The sequence below is a fragment of the Rana temporaria genome, chromosome 1, assembly GCF_905171775.1.
Source record: "Rana temporaria chromosome 1, aRanTem1.1, whole genome shotgun sequence".
Taxonomy (NCBI): Eukaryota; Metazoa; Chordata; class Amphibia; order Anura; family Ranidae; genus Rana; species Rana temporaria.
In genome coordinates, this window is record NC_053489.1 from 352,213,233 (window position 1) to 352,233,463 (window position 20,231).

Consider the following 20,231-nt stretch of genomic DNA (forward strand, 5'->3'; position numbering starts at 1 on the left):
CTTAAAAGTAATTAACAATTGTAGCTCAGGGACTCCACTGTGAAGAAATTAGGGAACTTTGATTTCCCAATTTAAAGTATTTGTGAAGCCTCTAAGGGCTAGTTTACACTTGCTTCAAAACATGACTTCAGGCACATTTTTTTAGAGCTCTCTGAATACCAATCAAAACACCTGTCACTAAATAAAATACAGTCCTGTTCACATGTTGGGCCAGATTCACAGTCAGCGGCGTAAATGTAGGCGGGCGTAGCGTATCGTAGTTACGCTACACTGCCGCAACTTAGAGAGGCAAGTGCTGTATTCACAAAGCACTTGCGTCTAAAGTTACGGCGGCGTAGCGTAATTTTGCCGGCGTAAGCGCGCCTAAATCAAATGAGGAACAGGGGGGCGTGTTTTATGTAAACTAGTCATGACCCCACGTAAATTACGCTTTTTTCGGACGGTGCATGCTCAGTATCACATTGAATTTTCAAATTAAATTACGCCCGCTCAATGCCTAGTCGACGTGAACGTAACTTACGTCCAGCCCCATTCACGGACGACTTACACAAACGATGTAAAACACGACGCTGTTCCGACGTCCATACCTAACATGACTTACCCCTGCTTTATTAAGGGGTAACTTTACGCCGGCGTATGCCTTACGTAAACGACGTATCTTGCTAGGCCGGGCGCACGTACGTTCGTGAATCGGCGTATCTAGCTCATTAGCATATTCGACGTGGAAATCTACGGAAGCGCCACCTAGCGGCCAGCGTAAATATGCACCCTAAGATACGACGGTGTAAGAGACTTACGCCGCTCGTATCTTAGCCAAATTTATGCGTAACTGATTCTAAGAATCAGCCGCATAGATACGACGGCTCTCATTCGGACATACGACGGCTCTCATTCGGACTTACGACGGCGTACATGGCGCTACGCCGTCGTAAGTCCTTTGAGAATCTGGGCCGTTGTGTTTGCTTTGCTTCAAAAATTATACCCTATGTCGCTTTAGTGTAGAGCTGCACAATTCTGGGAAAAATTTGTATGGTTGTATGTCAAATCGCATGTCAAATCTGCGGCATTTGTATGGTTGTATGTCAAATCGCATGTCAAATCTGCGGCATTTGCCGCAAATGGCACCATTCTAATCGGTGCGACGCCACATCTGCGGTGCTGCACCAATTTCAAAACGTAGTTTCTGTACTGCTTTTTGAGATTTTGGCCCGCGATTTACATTGACATCTGTGCAGAAACCGGGACTGACAGGCAGGAGTGAAATTACACAAGTTCAGCTGAACTCGCACAGCTTGATTTCCGCAGCCCAGTGTGAACCTGGGCTAAAGATCACAATTCGCTCACGAATTTTAAAGATTTACAACCCCTGATCATTAGATCATGAAACAAGAGAGTAATAAAATATACCATAATACTCTTTGCTTCAATCAAACTAAAAGAAATGTGATGAAAAATAATTATGTAATGTGAAATAAAAAAAAAAAAACATTAGAAAAAAAAATTATTCAGGCATTATGTCAGATAAACCGATTGAAAGATTCTTAGCTAGAAACACCAGCCACTGTGTATAGTGCGAGCGAGACGTTGAGTGACCGGATCAGCACAGCCAAAGACCGCACAGTTCACTGTGCACCTGACCCACTCCCAGCCACTGAGTTGCGGCTGGGCGGCAGGTGAAGCCGCCAACATTCAGCGATGATTGGTTACAGACACGGTCACTCAAGGAGGCTCAGTAAAGGCGACGACAGCCCAGCTGGCAGGTGGATCTGAAGATGCCACAGCCCGCTCAGCCTGACTCCCTTGCCCCCACTGCTAGTGCCAAAATCTCAGTGCAAACTGAATCTGGACAGGGATCGGATCGCATGGGTGATTCGATTCTGCTGCGGACCAAAAAAAGGGTTCTGTGGGAGTTTGGTCCGAATGCGATATGAATTCAGCCATACTATCTGTATGGGTAAAAACGCATCACACAGAGACCGCATGTGATTTGCAATGCACTGCGAATCACATCCGATGTCGGACAGAATTGGCCTTAAAGAATTTTCAGTAGCCTGAGTAAACACCTAGGTAAGGAAAACACAGACATACAATCTGCAAGGAGCATGAGGGTCATAGGTAAGGCACTAAGAAATTTTGGTAATAAAAAAAAAAAGTGTATTTTTCTTATTGAACTGTAACAATACAGCGATGGTATAAATACATGGAATATGCTGAGATTTGGAAATGTCCCTGCTGTGCTGCTCATGATCATCAGCTTCTGACTGCATTCTATTTCAGTACAATATACATGAGTGTAAACAAATTAGAAATAAAGAGCCATAAGTGTAAGTGTTATACAATATCAGTGCAGACATATGCCTGTGGTTATTCTTCTGGGGTACTCACCTTCTAGGGTGGGCGGTATACAATTCTCCTGGACCGCGTTGGGTTTGCAGATCCCAACCTGTCTGCACTGTTCTATAAGCCATGACGACAACCCCAACTTAGCGAAGCCTTCCATCTCTGGGTTCACATGTGACTAGTGGAATACTTCCGGTATGGACACGTGCCGTCATCAGCAAGCGCTGGACCCCCATTGGCTTCCGTGTGCTCGTCCCCTCCTCCTATCCTGAGGATTACAGCTGGGCGGAAGTGACAGCCGGAAGTAGTGTTCGACAGACCGGGTGACGTGTCTAGTGTAGAGATGGCCGCCCAAGGAGAAGTGGATGAGCTGTTCGATGTAAAGAACTGGTTCTATATTGGAAGTTACCAGCAGAGCATTAACGAGGCTCAGAAAGTGAAGGTAAGTGCTTGCTAATATGGGTTTGGCACTGGGTAGGTTGTTCAGTGGAATAGAGGACCCTTGCACTGGCAGTCCTTGCTTCTGCTTTAATGGGTCTGTACTCCTCATAGGGGAATGCCATTGCTCCCCCTTCTTCTGAAAAATCCAGTTACCTGGCTGTCTTGGTCATACTGTTCTCTAAATGCATTTAGTCACTGACCTGGCACAGACATGTAAACAAGATCTTCTAGAGTTTAGTTATTCTTGGTCTGGCACTCCTAATTACAGCCAGTTCAAATATGAGCCAGGCACCTAGCATTTATTAGAAGGTGGTCAGCTATGGGAACATACATTGCAATAAATCGCCTACTTCATATGGTAACTCCTTAATGGCAGTTGTAAACCTGTGGGGAGTGTCCCTTGTGCCATACTTGTGTGTGTGTGTGTGTGTGTATATAATGTGTGTATATATATATATATATATATATATATAATCAGGGTTGTCCCGATACCACTTTTTTAGGACTGAGTACAAGTACCGATACTTCAAGTACTCGCCGATACCGAATACCGATACTTTTTTTTTAAATGTGTCCCCAAATGCAGCCATGTCCCCCCCATATATGCAGCCATGTCCCCCCCCCATATATGCAGCCATGTCCCCCCCCCCCATATATGCAGCCATGTCCCCCCCCCCATATATGCAGCCATGTCCCCCCCCCCCATATATGCAGCCATGTCCCCCCCCCCCCCATATATGCAGCCATGTCCCCCCCCCCATATATGCAGCCATGTCCCCCCCCCATATATGCAGCCATGTCCCCCCCCCATATATGCAGCCATGTCCCCCCCCCCCATATATGCAGCCATGTCCCCCCCCCATATATGCAGCCATGTCCCCCCCCCCCATATATGCAGCCATGTCCCCCCCCCCATATATGCAGCCATGTCCCCCCCCATATATGCAGCCATGTCCCCCCCCCATATATGCAGCCATGTCCCCCCCCCCCATATATGCAGCCATGTCCCCCCCCCATATATGCAGCCATGTCCCCCCCCCCATATATGCAGCCATGTCCCCCCCCCCATATATGCAGCCATGTCCCCCCCCCATATATGCAGCCATGCCCCCCCCCCCCATATATGCAGCCATGTCCCCCCCCCCATATATGCAGCCATGTCCCCCCCCCATATATGCAGCCATGTCCCCCCCCCCCATATATGCAGCCATGTCCCCCCCCCCCATATATGCAGCCATGTCCCCCCCCCCCCCATATATGCAGCCATGTCCCCCCCCCATATATGCAGCCATGTCCCCCCCCCCCCATATATGCAGCCATGTCCCCCCCCCCCCATATATGCAGCCATGTCCGTCCCCCCCATATATGCAGCCATGTCCGTCCCCCCCATATATGCAGCCATGTCCGTCCCCCCCATATATGCAGCCATGTCCGTCCCCCCCATATATGCAGCCATGTCCGTCCCCCCCATATGCTGCAGCCATGATGTCCCCCCCCATATGCAGCCATGTCCCCCCCACCTACATGCTGCCGCGCCACCGCTTGGGTAATACGGGCGGGGAACATTACAGCTTTCATTTGATTAGCTGTAGTCTTTCGCGCCGCGCTGCGTATAGACACTCCCCTTTGCTCGGGATTGGACAGTTCACCCAAGCAAGGAGGAGTGTCTATACGCGGCGGGAAACACTACAGCTATTCAAATGAAAGCTGTAATGTTCCCCGCCCGTATTACCCAAGCGGTGGCGTTAGCGGGGATGCGGCGGTTAGCGATGGCGGCGGGGCAAGTATTCTATTTAGGTATCGGGGGTATTTTCGGGGGTCCAAGTACTCCCGCAAATACTCGGAATCGGTCCCGATACCGATACTAGTATCGGGACAACCCTTATATATATATATATATATATATATATATATATATATATATATATATATATATATATATATATACACACACAATGTATGTGTGTTTACTCAATCGCACCCCCCCCCCAGCACTGTGACTGAGCTGTCATTGGGGACTCCCAGTCAAAGAATGACAATCGGGAGCCAGTGAGATGGGTTCCTGATCACTTTGATAGCCAAACACAGTGATCACAAGATTATTTGCCCTCTCTGAAGCCAAATTGCACACTGCTGTTTCTGGTCCCTACTACAGGTACAACCTGTAAATAATGCTTGCGCGTCCCCCAAACTCATTTCTAGCCAAAGGCACACTTTTTTTTTTGCTCCAGTGAGCTGCGCTGCCCCGCCCTACAGTTCACTTAGGGTCCTTTCACACTAGCGGACCGTTCGTCCGCTCATTACAAGTCCGTTAACGCACTTGTAATGAAGCCCTATGGGGACGCGTCCGTTAGCGGATGGAGCATCCGCTAGCGTCCGTGTCAGTCGGGATCCGCTTTTCCGAACGGAAGAAACCCTATTTTTCTTCCGTTAGGCGGAGCGAAACTGATGCAGACGGTCCGTCTGCATCCGGTTCCCCATAGGGCAGAGCGGAGCAGAGACAGGGCGGTCCCTGCACTGTGTGCGGGGACAGCCCTATCCGCCGACAGCTGAGCGGGGACCCCCGCTGAGCTGACGGAGACACACGGAGCGGACCCGGAAACGGTCCGCTCCGTGTGAAAGAGCCCTTAAACAAAGAGGCAGGTTAGAGGGCAGGAATGACCTCACCTGCAGCTCATCGGAGTAGAAAGCAAGCATAAATTCATCTAGAGATGAGATCAGAGGATACCAAAGCTCATCCCTAATAACCATGCACATCAGGAGTGGGTAAAAGTTCATTTGGGCTGTTTTTTGGTGGTGGGTCATGGTAATGACAAGAAAATACACAGCTACATTTTAAAAAAAGTTGTATAATTTTATTATTTAGGCCAGATTTCTACTGACCATAAAAAAAAAAAAACGGGAGATATCCATTGTTAACACAGAACGAAGGCCCCATTTGTCCTGAAAAAGCAATGTGTGATTCACTATGGAATAGACTAAGTGGTTGCAAATAGGGTTGTCCCGATACCACTTTTTTAGGACCGAGTACAAGTACCGATACTTTTTTTTTTCCAAGTAGTCGCCGATACCGAATACCGATACTTTTTTTAAATGTCATGTGACCGTTTTCAAACCACAATACAGACTAAGGATATTTTCTTTAGAATTATGAAGAACTGGTACATCATGGCGTGCGGCTGTTTTTTAGCATACGGTACTGGAAAACTACATATCATTGAAGGAGTGATCACTGCCAGTGCCACCTATCAGTGCAGCTCATCGGTGCCAGTGCCCAAAAGTGCAGCTAACCAGTGCAACCTATCAGTGCAGATCAGTGCCCATTAGTGCATCAGTGCAGGGAGGCAGTTTATTAGTGCATCTCATCAGTGCCACCCAATCAATGCCAGTGCCACCTATCAGTGCCATCCATTTATGAGTGCCATTCAATCAATGCCAGTGCCACCTATCAGTGCCATCCAATGGCACTGATAGGTGGCACTGGCATTGATTGGATGGCACTCATAAATGGATGGCACTGATAGTTGGCACTGGCATTGATTGGATGGCACTCATAAATGTGGCACTGATGAAATGCACTAATAAGCTGCCTCCCTGCACTGATATAGCACCCCCCCCAAAAAAAAAAGTTAACCACTTCAGGTTGGTTGCAGCCAGTACTGTACCCACACTTCTTCTGCACAATTAAACATTATCTCATCTGTATGACAGTGACTTCCCCAGCGCTCATGGCTTACTTGCTTTTTACTGTACTTTTCCTGTCGATCGTGCGGTGCGGTCCTTTCGCAAGGCAATGGAGACTCCTAGGACGCCGGGGACGGCCTCTGGATGATGTCATGCACGCCGCCGGGGGACGTCAAGCTCCGCCTACAGTCAGTGTCTGTGTTCAGTACAGTACTGAAGGGGAGGAGCACGCTCAGCCTCGGCGCACTGGCACCGCCCGCGCTACAAGAGGCTGTGTTGTTGTGGATAGCCGCAGCTCTGCTGTGAATCATAGCAGCGGCCCACGGCCCTCGATTAAATGTTGTTCACTGCGTCAATTGGGCCTATATCATAATGCAGGCTGCAGCTGCCTGGACGTGTGGATTTATTATATAGCGGTCGTCGGCCGGCCGCCGGACCCTGGTGAGAGAATTAAGTTTGGGCCTATATTATGATGGGGGCCTGGAGCTGCAGCTCCATCAGCCCCACGGTTAATCCGGCCCTGCCTCTATGCACCGCTCGATGTCACAAAAAAAAAAGTATTCTATTTTGGTATCGGGAGTATTTGCACGAGTACGAGTACTAGCGCAAATACTCGGTATCGGTCCCGGGGCAACCCTAGTTGCAAAGATATGAATAGTTTTGTTAAAGTATGGCAAAGTTGCCAAATTGGCTTTAACTTTTTCCTGCTGTGTGTGTGTGTGTGTGTGTATGTATGTGTGTATGTATGTGTGTATGTATGTATGTATATATATATATATATATATATATATATATATATATATATATATATATATATATATTATGCGGCCCCTCGACAGGTGGGCTTCAATGCAAAGAGGCCATGTATATGCGTCCCTGTGTAAACACAGAGAGCACAGTCATTGGTGAGGACCGGAAGGCTCCCGATGCATACTTGCAATCGGTAGCTTTTCGATCATGTGACAGCCAATCACAGCTTTCATATGAACGAATTGCCTGCTTCTGCCTCCTGGAATCTAGAAGTTTTATAAAGGGCCTGGAGGCAGCGGTGGCAGAAGGTGTTTTTTTTTTGGCATTTTATGATAAGATAAAAATAACCTTCAGTGTGCAGCAGCCCCCCTAATACTTACCTGAGCCCATCTCGATCCAGTGATGTTGCACGAGCCACTCGGCTGTCTGAGGCCCCGTACACACGACAGAGGAACTCGACGTGCTTGGCGGGCCGCCTTCTCCCATAGAACAACGCGGACAACGAGAAAATAGAGAACATGTTCTCTATTTTCTCGTCGAGTTCCTCGGCGGCTCCATCGAGCCAAAACTGTACAGACGACAGGGATTCTCGGCAGAATCCGGGTTTTGACCGAGTTTCTCGGTGAATTCTGCCGAGAAACTCTGTCGTGTGTACGAGGCCTGAGACTCTCCCTCCTCGTTGGCTGAGACAGCAGCAGGTGCCACTGCTGTCAATTAAAGTTAGTGAGCCAATCAGGGGAGATGGGGATGAACTGTGGCTTGGGTGCCCCTAGGGCAAGCTGCTTGCAGTGGGGGCAGGAGGGAGGAGCCAGAAATGCAGAAGAGGGACCCAAGAAAAGGAGGTTTAGGGCTTCTCTGCAAAACCACTGCATAGAGCAGTTACAGTAAGTATATAACGGTTTGTTTAAAAAAAAAAAAAGAGCATGCAACTATGTGGCCAATCAACTGCTGGGCCTTGGTGCCGAGCGGCTGCATATTTGCATGCAATAGTGCCGATAGAGCTGTGCTAAGCACTCACCCTGCATGTTCCCGGCAAAGTTACCAGCGGCTAATGGTAAGCTTTCGCTCGCAATCGGGAGCTTTCTGATGATGTGACTACCGTGACAGCCATTCATGGCGTTCGCATAACCATAAGCCCCACCCCACTTCATAGCATTCTAAACCCCTATAGAGCCGGCTCTAAGGGGTTAATCTATTCTACTGCGATATGTGCTCCAACTTAGGAGACTCTGGAAATTTATAGAGTTAGGGCCGCAGTTTACAGAGGAGTGTTGACATGGGCACTGCAGCTTACACATATATTTGCAAATGTGTGCAAACAAAATCCTCTGTTTTTAACGTAACCTTTTAGACAGGGTCTGTTTGGTTGTTTTGTAGGCTGGTTGGTAAGTGTGCTGAGAAATCTTTTGTTTGCAATTCACAAGGAACATATCTAGCAGTATAGTACATATCTAGTACAGTATACTGGCAGGGGACATGCTTTTGTACTGCTTTGTAAAGAAATCGATGTGTAAATTTGCACACCGTTTTGTTTTGATGTACATGGAGGGAATTTTGCTGATTCATTTCAAACGAAATCCATGCTTAGGATTTAATAATCGCTACAGTTTACTTTACATAACTTTCAGGTGTTTAAAAAATGTTTTGGTGCTTGTGAAAATGTATGTTTTTATTATTCATAAATCTAGATTTATTTTCTGTGTTGTCTTCTTTAGGCTTCAAGCCCTGAGAAAGAAGTGGAGAGAGATGTATTTCTGTACAGAGCATATATAGCACAGGTAAAATAGAATTTATATCCTTGTTGTATGTCTATATTTATATTTATATGCTATTTGTGTGGAATTGTTTGAACAAATTCTCCAGTATTAACCTATTTGTCAATTGGAACAGAAAAAGTATGGCGTAGTCCTGGATGAAATCCGCCCAAATGCCAGTCAAGAGCTGCAGGCTGTGCGCATGTTTGCAGAATATCTATCCAATGAAAGCCGCAGGTGTGTATTGCAGTTTTGTTTACCTTTTTTGTTACTGTCGTTGACTTTATTTCAAGTATGCCTGCTCAGTGTGTTTCCGCCTGTGTTTGCGGGGTGTCATTTTGGATGCGTTTATATATGTTCTGCATTCACATGTGAAAAAAATGCAGCCCGCTATATGTTTTTAAATGCACATGAAAGCAATGCAATTATCTAAACTAGGCTAATGAAATGCATGTGCATTTAAAAACTTGTGACTGCGTCTGTTATAATGGAGCCCTAAACCAGGTAAATTGGCTGCTGGAAATAAATCCAGATGCACAGAGGTACTTGCACATACTGTGAACTTGGAAGCCTTTAAACCAGCAGGCTTCTCTGCTCTCTTTTCCAGCTTCTGTAGTCTAAAGCTCTCCCTCAAACCTGCCCCTGTCCCTCTGTTGGTCTGTGAGCCCAACCATCTTCATTTTGGACCAATACCAGTACAGGAGGTGGTCATGAGCAAAATCTGACAAGTGAGGTGGAAATGATCCACAAACCCCCAGTAGTACACCTCCCCCCCCCCCCCCCCCCATAACAGGTGCGATTGGGTAAACGTGAAGGAGACCAGCGAATGTCTGTTCACTAATCTCCCTAAGTGAGCATGGAAGTTAAGTGCATTACATCCCTTCCATATTTTTTTTTTACTTTTTTTCTCAGCTCCTGTTGCCAGGGAAGAAAGTAACAAAATGTGAACAATGCTCTATTAACTGCAGGTGACCCTTGATATCTCATTAAAGAACACCTGTCACAGCAAAATGCTATCACACTGGAGATTTTTGTTCCCCTATGTGATGTAAACAAATAAATAGTGTGCACCTAGCCACCGAACCCAACACCCCCCCCCCCTCAAAAAAGTTGAGCCCACATATACGTACTTAAACCAGCATGTCGGGAATGTCTATGTAGAAAAACATTGATAGTGCTACATTTCGCTGTGAGTAGACTAATAATCAATAGGAAACTCTTGGGTCCGAAGTCTATTTTACAGGTTCTTGCAGTTTTAATGTTTGACGTGGGGTTTTTTTTTTCCATCTATTTACTACTGTTTATGTATAAAAGATAATGCAGCACATGTTACCACCTAATACAATAAGCAACAATGCAAGTCAATTTTATCACATGAAATGCTTATATTGCAAATTAGCACTTCACATGTTAAATATGTCAAGGATTTTCCTCTCGATATCTGTTTACCAGTTTATCTGTTTGTTGTATTCAATTCCCTATGTATATTTAGTTAGGAGAATGCTCTCCAAATTTAACATATTGCTTTCATTCCAATAGGGATGCCATTGTCTCTGAGCTTGATAAGAAAATGGCCAAGAGTGTGGATGTCACCAACACAACCTTTCTGCTAATGGCAGCTTCAATTTATTTTCATGATGGCAATACAGATGCTGCTCTGAGAGTTCTCCACCAAGGAGACAGTCTGGAATGGTAAGGCAATGCCATCTTGCTGCTAAATATGTTGTGGATACAATGTAAGCAGTGTTTAACTTCAGTTGTTATAAAAGGGGCAGTGCTGGAATAATTTTTTATTTTTTTTTTCTTATTCTTCTTTTTATTTTTTTTACATGTAACCTGCTTACATTGTTGACCTTGTTTTTAAAGCCAAAGTGGCAGCTAGATTTCAAATATGTTGTTCTCCAAGGCACCGTGTGTTTTTTTTTTTATTCATTTTTTGTGTTTTTGAATGTCGTACTATAAATCTGTTTCAGTAGGAGCTATGCTTTGGTAATGAATGCCTAGACTGCTGTGGCACTACAGGGAGTCCTGTCAGGGACAATTGATAAAGCAGTGCTATGGCCTCACTGCAGCCACCAGACATACTGCTTGCAGAGTGCATTTCATGTTCAGGTACTATGCCCAAGTAAGGTCACGCAGGCCGCATCTTTCAATTTATGTATATACCTTGTTGGCTGTATGTGGGTATGCACTGCTACTTTCAGAACTTCTTAGGCCGCGTACACACGATCGGTCCATCCGATGAGAATGGTCTGATGTACCGTTTTCATCGGTCCAAACCGATCATGTGTGGGCCCCATCGGTTATTTATCCTTCAGGTCAAAAAAATAGGAACTTGCTTTAAAATTGAACCGGTTAAAAACCACACATGCTCAGAATCAAGTCGACGCATGCTTGGAAGCATTGAACTTCGTTTTTTTCAGCACGCCGTTGTGTTTTACGTCACCGCGTTCTGATACGATCGGTTATTTAACCTATGGTGTGTAGGCACATCAGACCATCAGTCAGCTTCATCGGTTAACCGATGACAACACTCCATTTTTGAGAGCAGTGCCTCCTTTTTTATTTTTTTTTATTTTTTTGACAATATGTAGCATGCCTAAGGTTTGTGACTGATTTAGTAGATGGCGATTGATTAGAAGATTGCAAAGAGCATTTGCGGCGTTGGTAGAAGAATGATAAAATTTTGTCATTTGAGTTATTTAGACAGGAGTAATTCAGAAATCGTAGAGGGGGGGGGGGAGAACAAAGGGGGTGGGAGGAGGGAAATACACTGGTTGTACATTTTGTATTACTTGCTGCCTACAAAACAGTTGATGCATACAGACACTGGGGCAGATCCACAAAAGGATTACGCCGGCGTATCTACTGATACGCCGGCGTAATTTAAAATTTCCCGCGTCGTATCTTTGTTTTGTATCCACAAAACAAGATACGACGGCATCTGGGATCGATCCGACAGGCTAAGTATGCCGTCGGATCTAAGCTGCAATTTTTCGGCGGCCGCTAGGTGGCGTTCCCGTCGAAATCCCCTTTGAGTATGCAAATTAGCTAGTTACGGCGATCCACGAACGTACGTCGGCCCGGCGCATTTTTTTACGTTGTTTTCGTTCGGCTTTTTCCGGCGTATAGTTAAAGCTACTATATGGTGGCGTACTCAATGTTAAGTATGGCTGTCGTTCCCGCGTACAATTTTGAATTTTTTGCGTCGTTCGCGAATAGGAATTTGCGTAGAATGACGTCACCGTCGTAAGCATTGGCTTCGTCTGGTCAAATTTCGAGCATGCGCACTGGGATACCCCCAGGGACGGCGCATGCGCAGTTAAAAAAAAACGTTGTTTATGTCTGGTCACAACGTATTTACATAAAACACGGCCCCATTACATCCATTTGAATTCAGCGCCCTTACGCCGCAAGAGATACACTACGCTGCCGTAACTTACGGCGCAAATTCGTTGAGCATTCAAACCAAAAACAAGTAAGTTACAGCGGCGTAGTGTATCTTGGATACGCTACGCCCGGCGCACTAATGCGCCGTTGTACGTAGATCTACCCCACTGTGTTTACTCTCATTTTACCTTCAGTACCTGTTCACACTGGTGCAATTTGAAAGTTCCAAATCGCATGACAAGTCGCCCTGCATTGTCGGCAATGAAACTGTTCAAATTGCCCCGACTCATGTCGAAGTGACTTTAAAAAAAAGGTTCCTACACTACTTTTTCCCGATTTCATTGCGACTTGCATAGACTTCTGTTGTATGAAGCCGCAGTGAAAATTGCAATGATTTGCAACTTCGAAATTACACTGAAGTAGCACGGTTTCAAGGCCACACCAGTGTGAACGAGGACTAAAGGAAGTATAATACTAATGTCCATTTACTCAGCATAGTTCATTACTTTTTATGAAATGTTTTCTGGGACTACACCTTTATTATAGTAGATTGTGTCTATCTATAAAATATCTTATCAGTATTTTTTCCCCATTTATAGCTTGGCAACAATAATCCAAATATTGCTGAAAATTGACAGACTAGATCTAGCTCGGTAAGCATATTTTAATTCATATTATCAGTGTTTCACATTAGATTTTAGTTGTACTGTAAATTAAGTTTTATAATTCTATTTATGAGGCAAATGTGAAGGTAAATGATTCTGTCCAGATAACACAGAATCTATTTTGCAGAGTTCTGAAATTGGCTGCAAATTAAAGCAGAACTTCATCCAAAAGGGGACTTTCTGCTTGTTTGCATACCCCCCCCCCCTTCCCTCCACTGCCACATTTGGCACTTTTTGGGGGGGTAGGAGGAGCGGGTACCTGCTCCAGCTTCCAGGCAGATCGCATCGGTGATCTGTCCGGAAGTTTTACCCCCCTTATTTCTTTGCAGCCTTCTGGTCCCAGAAGACTGCAGTACCAATCGCAAAGCGCAGGGAGGCTTGAGCATGCACAGTAGGAACCAGAAAGCTTCACTGCTGGTTTCTCTTACCTAAGATGCTGACCTCTGCACCCTAAGCTGAACCTTATATTTAAAGTCAGCAGCGACTGTTTTTGTAGCTGCTCACTGTCTTTTAATTGTTTTGAGGGAGACTGGATTTTCTCTGTTAAGGGTGTGTGTGTATTTTATTTATTTATATACTGTATCAAATTTAATTATAATTTGACCAAACCTTTTTTTCTTTTTATTTGGCCACAAATCCAAATCCTAATATCTGTTTGAACTGACTGCTCTGCCTCTGCTGCACTAAAAATTATTAGAAAATGTGTTGTAAGTGTGACCAGTTCACTTTGCTGGACCATAGAACACTTCTAACTATCTTCATAGAAGGAGATGTTCTGTAGTCAAACATACGAAGTTCGAAGCTTACTGTTTTTTTTGCAGATCAAGTATTTTTAAGAGACAAATCATGGGGAAAGCTGCATGCATTTCAGAAATGCACTAAATGTTTTTAATGTGCCTAAATATAGACTTAACTACTTTGGTAATGAAAAGGGCATGGTATTTTGGGCATTTGGTAGATTTGCCCTCTGGGGGCTAACTCTGCAGGTTTAAATTTTTATTGTAAACAAACATATGGCATGTCAAATTCAGAAGGAAGTTAAAACAATGTGAACAGGCAGGCTCTTTATTGCAGAAAAGAAATACATTGGGGTTGTTTTACTAATGACAAATAGTCCGTGCACTGCAAGTGCAGTTGCTCTAGATCTGAGGAAAATATGCAAGGAAAATTAAAAAAATACGCATTTTTGCTTGCACATGATTGGATGATCGTAATCAGCAGAGCTTTCCCTCATTTTAGAACTTACTATCAGATCCAGTGCAAGTGCACACACTATTTGCCTTTAGTAAATCAACCCCTTATGTCTCTTTTGCAATAAAATGCATTTACCTGCCTGGTTGTAATCTCCTGCAGAATTTACACTGAGCTACATATGTGAAGTTCAACTTACATTTCTGGCACGGTGCCAGTGTGTCAGGATGAATGAATCATGTGTATGCGTGGGAGTGAAGTCATTTTGCCCCAGCCAATCAAGATGGCCGAAGACCAGCAATCGGAAGAAGCCAGAGAGATGATGCAGGAGAAGGACCTTATGGACTTTAGTTCCACTTTAAATATCTATTATAATCTCTATCCCTTACTTTTATTTGCAAATACTTTTTATATGATGTAGTCTTCGTTGTTAGTTGTATTCAATTTCGTAAAGAAACTTTTGTATTTTGTTTTTTTAAATTTTAGCAAAGAATTGAAGAAAATGGTAGAGATGGATGAAGATACAACACTAACGCAACTTGCAACCGCATGGGTTAATATTGCTATGGTAAAAATATTTGTATTTAAAATATCTGTCAAAATGAGACCAGAAATAAACCCCAGCTTTATAGGACTGTTGAGACTCTTGGCTCCTTGTTGATGCTGTCCATGAAAAGGTGTTCTCTTCAGTTCATATTAGGGTTGTCCCGATACCGATACTAGTATCGGTATCGGGACCGATTCCGAGTATTTGCGGGAGTACTCGTACTCCCGCAAATACCCCCGATACCAAAATAGAATACTCAACAAGACCCCCCCCCCCCGACGCCGCCGACGCATCCCCGCTTGGTTAATACGGGCGGGGAAAATTACAGCATTCATTTGAATAGCTGTAGTCTTTCCCGCCCCGCCGCGTATAGACACTCCCCCTTGCTCGGGTGAACTGTCCAATCCGGAGCAAGGGGGAGTGTCTATACGCAGCGCGAATCATTACAGCTATTCAAAGCTGTAATGTTCCCCGTGCGTATTAACCATGCAGGTAAGGAGACAATGGCTGCATATGGGGGGAGACAATGGCTGCATATGGGGGGAGACAATGGCTGCATATGGGGGGAGACAATGGCTGCATATGGGGGGAGACAATGGCTGCATATGGGGGGAGACAATGGCTGCATATGGGGGGAGACAATGGCTGCATATGGGGGGAGACAATGGCTGCATATGGGGGGAGACTATGGCTGCATATGGGGGGAGACTATGGCTGCATATGGGGGGAGACTATGGCTGCATATGGGGGGAGACTATGGCTGCATATGGGGGGAGACTATGGCTGCATATGGGGGGAGACTATGGCTGCATATGGGGGGAGACTATGGCTGCATATGGGGGGAGACTATGGCTGCATATGGGGGGAGACTATGGCTGCATATGGGGGGAGACTATGGCTGCATATGGGGGGAGACTATGGCTGCATATGGGGGGGGACATGGCTGCATTTGGGGACACATTTAAAAAAAAAGTATCGGTATTCGGTATCTGCAAGTACTTGAAAAAAAGTATCGGGACAACCCTAGTTGATATAGTTGTACAGTAAATGGTGGTCACCTTTTTGTCTTGTCTTATCTCTATCCACAGTAATTACCGTTTTGGTTTAACTATATTTTTTTTTACAATGTTTTATATATCCTCTAAAGTTTTGTAAAATAGACATTCTTCTTCTGTCCTGCAAACGCACCACCCCAGTGTGAAAGCACTTTGGCTTTCACACTGGGGCTTCAGAGGAGGCAGTTTATAGGCACTATTTTTAGTGCAAAAACACCTGTAAGACGCCTCAGTGTGAAAGTGGCCTAAACCTTTTTCTGACACTTGTTATTTACAAATTAAAATCTATGTTTTTAGCTAGAAAATAATTTGGAACCACCAAACATGATATGTAATAATTTTTAGCAGAGACCCTAGAGAATAAAATGGCGGTTGTTGCAATATTTTATGTCACACTGTATTTGCACAGTGGTCTTTCAAATGCAATTTCTTTGGTAAAAATACCCTTTAATGAATTTAAAAAACAAAACGGTAAAGGCGTTGATGTAATGCCGCGAGAATCGTGATCTTTATTCTAAGCAAAAAAACTGTGATTCTATTTTTAGCCAGAATCGTGCAGCTCCTACTGTGCACAGATCTCTGCTGGGTCCTGAAGGCAAATCTGCGCACCTATGTAGTGGCAGAGGGAGGAGGATGGAGCCAGGTGCAAATAAGTTGTTTTCCTGGGTGATGGTCTGTGTTAAAATGTCACAAAACCCACACCATAAAAAGCTTTTAAAAAATGCTGTATTAAACGTTGTTCATACTCGGTCACTAAGATTAGTTTTCTGTATTCTGCAAAAAAAAATGGTTGATCCTGCTGCTATCTATCTCCACCTTCTGCTCATGTCCTCAATTCAGCTAGGGATTTTCAGCTGTGGTGGCAACTCATCTGAGTAGCCCATGTGACTATAGAGGGGGATGACAGCCTGTGACCGGCAGAAATCCGCCCACACCATGTTTTTTTCCACAAAATAATAGATTTTTATTTCAAATATATATTTGTATGACAATTTAAAACGGCTTATTGATATTTATTTGTTTTTTCTCTGTATTTCGAAGGCTAGTTCCTCCTCCCCCCCCCTTTTTTTTTTTTTTTCTCTACGCTGTATCTCTAGTTTTTGCCTGCTTTTCTTATATATGTGCCTTATTGTAAACAGGGTGGTGATAAACTGCAGGACGCCTACTATATCTTTCAAGAAATGTCTGACAAGTACTCATCTACTCTCCTGCTACTAAACGGACAGGCCACTTGTTATATGGGACAGGGCAAGTGGGAAGATGCGGAGGGGGTCCTTCAGGAAGCCCTGGACAAGGTATATATCACACTGGAACTCTCCTAAACTTTTGCAAACTTAGACTCTGTGCGCTAGATTCAGAAAGAAATGCCTATCTTTAGGCGGGCGTAGCGTATCTCAGATACACTACGCCGCCGTAACTTAGAGCGGCAGGTCCCGTATTCACAAAGAACTTGTTTTCAGGCGTATCTAGCTTTGTGAATCGGCGTAAAGATGCAACGGCGCACATTTTAAATTACCGCGGCATATTTGGAGATACGCCACCGTATCTCCTTTCTGAATCTGGCCCTGTGTGTGTGTGTGTGTGTGTGTGTGTGTGTGTGTGTGTATAAATAATAATAATAAGAAAAACAATTCTCATTAACCAACCAAAACATTGCTGGGTCTTCATTTTGGATACTTGCTTGTTTAGGAATATTTTATTCTGTGCTAGGATTACGTCTTAATCAAAGAAATAATATCAATCCTTGTAGATCCTTTATTGCATGGATGGCTATGAGTGAGGTGTCTAATGAAAATGGGCATAACATTTGTTTGTGTTTGACTTGTAGGACAGCAGCCATCCTGAAACTCTGATTAATTTTATTGTACTCACTCAGCACATTGGCAAGCCACCAGAGGTAAGAGAACATTTTTGGTGTTTTTTATTTGTAAGCTGCGTCTTTGCTGTGCCTAATACCTTAAAGGGGTTTTAAAGGGTTGTTTTTTTTATTTTCTAAATAGGTTCCTCTTAAGCTAGTGCATTGTTGGTTCACTTACCTTTTCCTTCGATTTCCCTTCTAAAATGTTTTTTTTTTTTTTCTTTGTCTGAATTTCTTACTTCCTGTTCCTCCTCAGTAAGCTGTTCTGGCTGACTAACCCTTGGCCAGAACGGCTCAGATGATGGGGGTTATGAGGAGAAACAGGAAGTGAGAAATTCAGATAAAGAGGGAAAAAAACATTTAGAAGGGAAACTGAAGGAAAAGGTAAGTGAACCAACAATGCATTAGCTTAAAGGAACCTATTGAGAAAATAAAAAAACTAACCTTTACAACCCCTTTAACAAAAACTTGTGTGTACCCACCCCATCGAGCTTGTCATGCAAATGTATGCAATATTTGATCCAGGAGCAATATGGGAAAGCAGCCACTAAACTTTTAAAGGATTTTATATTCCCTAGTTTTTGACCTGCTTAACTATGGGATGCTAAAAGAATAGAAATTGCCACACACGGGAACAAATATACATGTTTCTGCAAATGGAGTTTTAAACATATATCACTCAGTTTAGCCATTCTGTAATGGGTAGTTATTTTTTTGTGATAATCCTCCACACATTTTTAGGCAACACCATTTACATGACAAGCATAAGACGGCCATAAATGTTGCAAGAAAGAAAATCGCTAATATCCTCCAACGCAGTCCGTGTTGAGTGGGGAATCCCTCCCGTGGAGCTATTTTGTTCTCCTGGCAGGGGGGTGGGTGGTGCAGGGAGCTGTCCCATCCTGGTGAACACCGTGATTATTGCTAGGGGCTATAGTCGATGGCAAAAATCGCATGCTAGAAATTCCACATGCTGGCTGTACCCTAGTCGATCGATGGATTGACTTGGGTACAATCGGCCTGCCCATACATGGATCAAATCTAAACTGGTCCCTGCTAAACCGGCCAAGATTAGAACCATGTATGACCGGCTTTATTCCTGTGTGTGACCATCACTGAAAAAAAGGCCTGGGTTATTTTATTTGACTGTATGAAGACATTTTGTTTTTTATAGCGCCCCTTCACCAAAGTTTTCTTCTAGCTTTACTACTTCAACATCCTTGCCTATATAAATTTACAGTAACTAGTGAGGTGTGCATGAGAAACCCTGTTTACATTAATATGTCTATTTACCCCCAGGTCACAAACCGTTATGTATCTCAGCTGAAAGATGGACACAGAAATCATCCATTTATTAAAGAATTCCAAGCTAAGGTAATAATCGCCACCCTTTTATATGACATATTTGTTTTAAAGCAAATGGGGAATATCGAGAAGATGGTGGGGCTACCAAGGACCTATATATTCCCTTAGTAGCCATTAACAAGTAGCTACTACTCCTCCATGTCTTATTTTACTGATCGCATCAAGCTGTAAACAACTAGGCTTGCATTTTTGCTTTTATGTTTATTTTATTCTATTATTGGTAAATGATGGAACCCATCATGGGGAGGGGGGTCGTCGATTTGTGCACCATTTCTGTGGGCAAGAACTTTGTAGCTACTTATATTAAGGTAACATTATCTATAATGAATTTACATGAAATGTATTCCTATGATCATGCACAATGTTTATTTTTTATATTTCACCTCTTTACAACAGGAAAATGAATTTGACCGCCTTGTCCTTCAGTATGCTCCCAGCTCATGAATCAAACCTGATTAATTTATATTTGTAAGCTTTGGAAACAGGCTGAAATGCTTTCAAGAGAAATCACGATCTGCTTTATAACGATTATTTGTGACTTTGTAAAGTTAATATAGTTGGCTTACAGTGGATACTTCCCGAGGAGAACATGAGCTATTTCTACAAATTTTCATTGTAGTGTACTCCATTTGTTTCCTTTTGTTCCTGTCAACATTCCCAATAAAACATCTTCTTATTTTTTTTTATTTTTTTACTACCAAAGGTATCTGTGCAGTGAACATTTTACATCCTTTGTCCAATTTTCCGGCTTGCTGTGTAAATAGACTTCAAACTATTTAGTAAACTAATTAAAGTTAAAAGCAGTCTGACATAATTGAATAACTTTTATCCTTCTAGTAGGTGCACAGGCAATTCTACTTGGAAAAAATTTGAGTGTAGAATTTGTGTTTAATAGACTTTTATTTAAGTTTAATGGTAACATAGAAGAAATGGACAAAAATCCAAGCTTTGCAGAAAGTTACAATAACAGCTATCGATAGTATGGTTTACAACATTACATAACATTTTTATTAGGTTAATAGAGTGAAGTCTAAGACCTGGATCAGTGTGTGTACAGTTTCTCAATATACTTGAATAAGTGGACACTGCCAGTAGATATGATATAGAAAGCCTAGTTCCACTCTACACTGCCACCCTCTATCCATGGCTGTAGGGCAGGGGTTTCCAAACTATGGCTCTCCAGTTATTCAG

General features: G+C 43.6%; 2 protein-coding genes across 2 annotated transcripts in view; one reads left to right on the forward strand and one right to left on the reverse strand.

Annotated features, from left to right (window-relative positions):
- DDX49 (DEAD-box helicase 49) overlaps positions 1 to 2,574 on the reverse strand; it is a 54,255-nt gene extending 51,681 nt beyond the window's left edge. The window contains exon 1 of the mRNA XM_040320910.1: positions 2,386 to 2,574. Coding sequence (XP_040176844.1) covers positions 2,386 to 2,500 — 115 coding nt within the window. The 5' untranslated portion in view covers positions 2,501 to 2,574. The remainder of the gene's footprint in view (positions 1 to 2,385) is intronic.
- Positions 2,575 to 2,630: 56 nt separating this feature from the next.
- Positions 2,631 to 19,726, forward strand: COPE (COPI coat complex subunit epsilon). Its single transcript, XM_040320922.1, has 10 exons — positions 2,631 to 2,782; positions 8,931 to 8,993; positions 9,106 to 9,206; positions 10,509 to 10,661; positions 12,959 to 13,012; positions 14,702 to 14,783; positions 16,957 to 17,112; positions 17,646 to 17,714; positions 18,975 to 19,049; positions 19,437 to 19,726. The coding sequence occupies exons 1-10, from the start codon at positions 2,684 to 2,686 to the stop codon at positions 19,482 to 19,484; spliced, it is 900 nt and encodes a 299-aa protein (XP_040176856.1). The 5' UTR covers positions 2,631 to 2,683; the 3' UTR covers positions 19,485 to 19,726.
- Positions 19,727 to 20,231: the final 505 nt, after the last annotated feature.

Coding starts and splice junctions, on each gene's coding strand:
- COPE (XM_040320922.1), top strand. CDS start 2,684: ATGGCCGCCCAAGGAGAAGTGGATGAGCTGTTCGATGTAAAGAACTGG. Junction 2,783..8,930: donor ACGAGGCTCAGAAAGTGAAG/GTAAGTGCTTGC, acceptor TGTCTTCTTTAG/GCTTCAAGCCCTGAGAAAGA. Junction 14,784..16,956: donor CATGGGTTAATATTGCTATG/GTAAAAATATTT, acceptor TATTGTAAACAG/GGTGGTGATAAACTGCAGGA.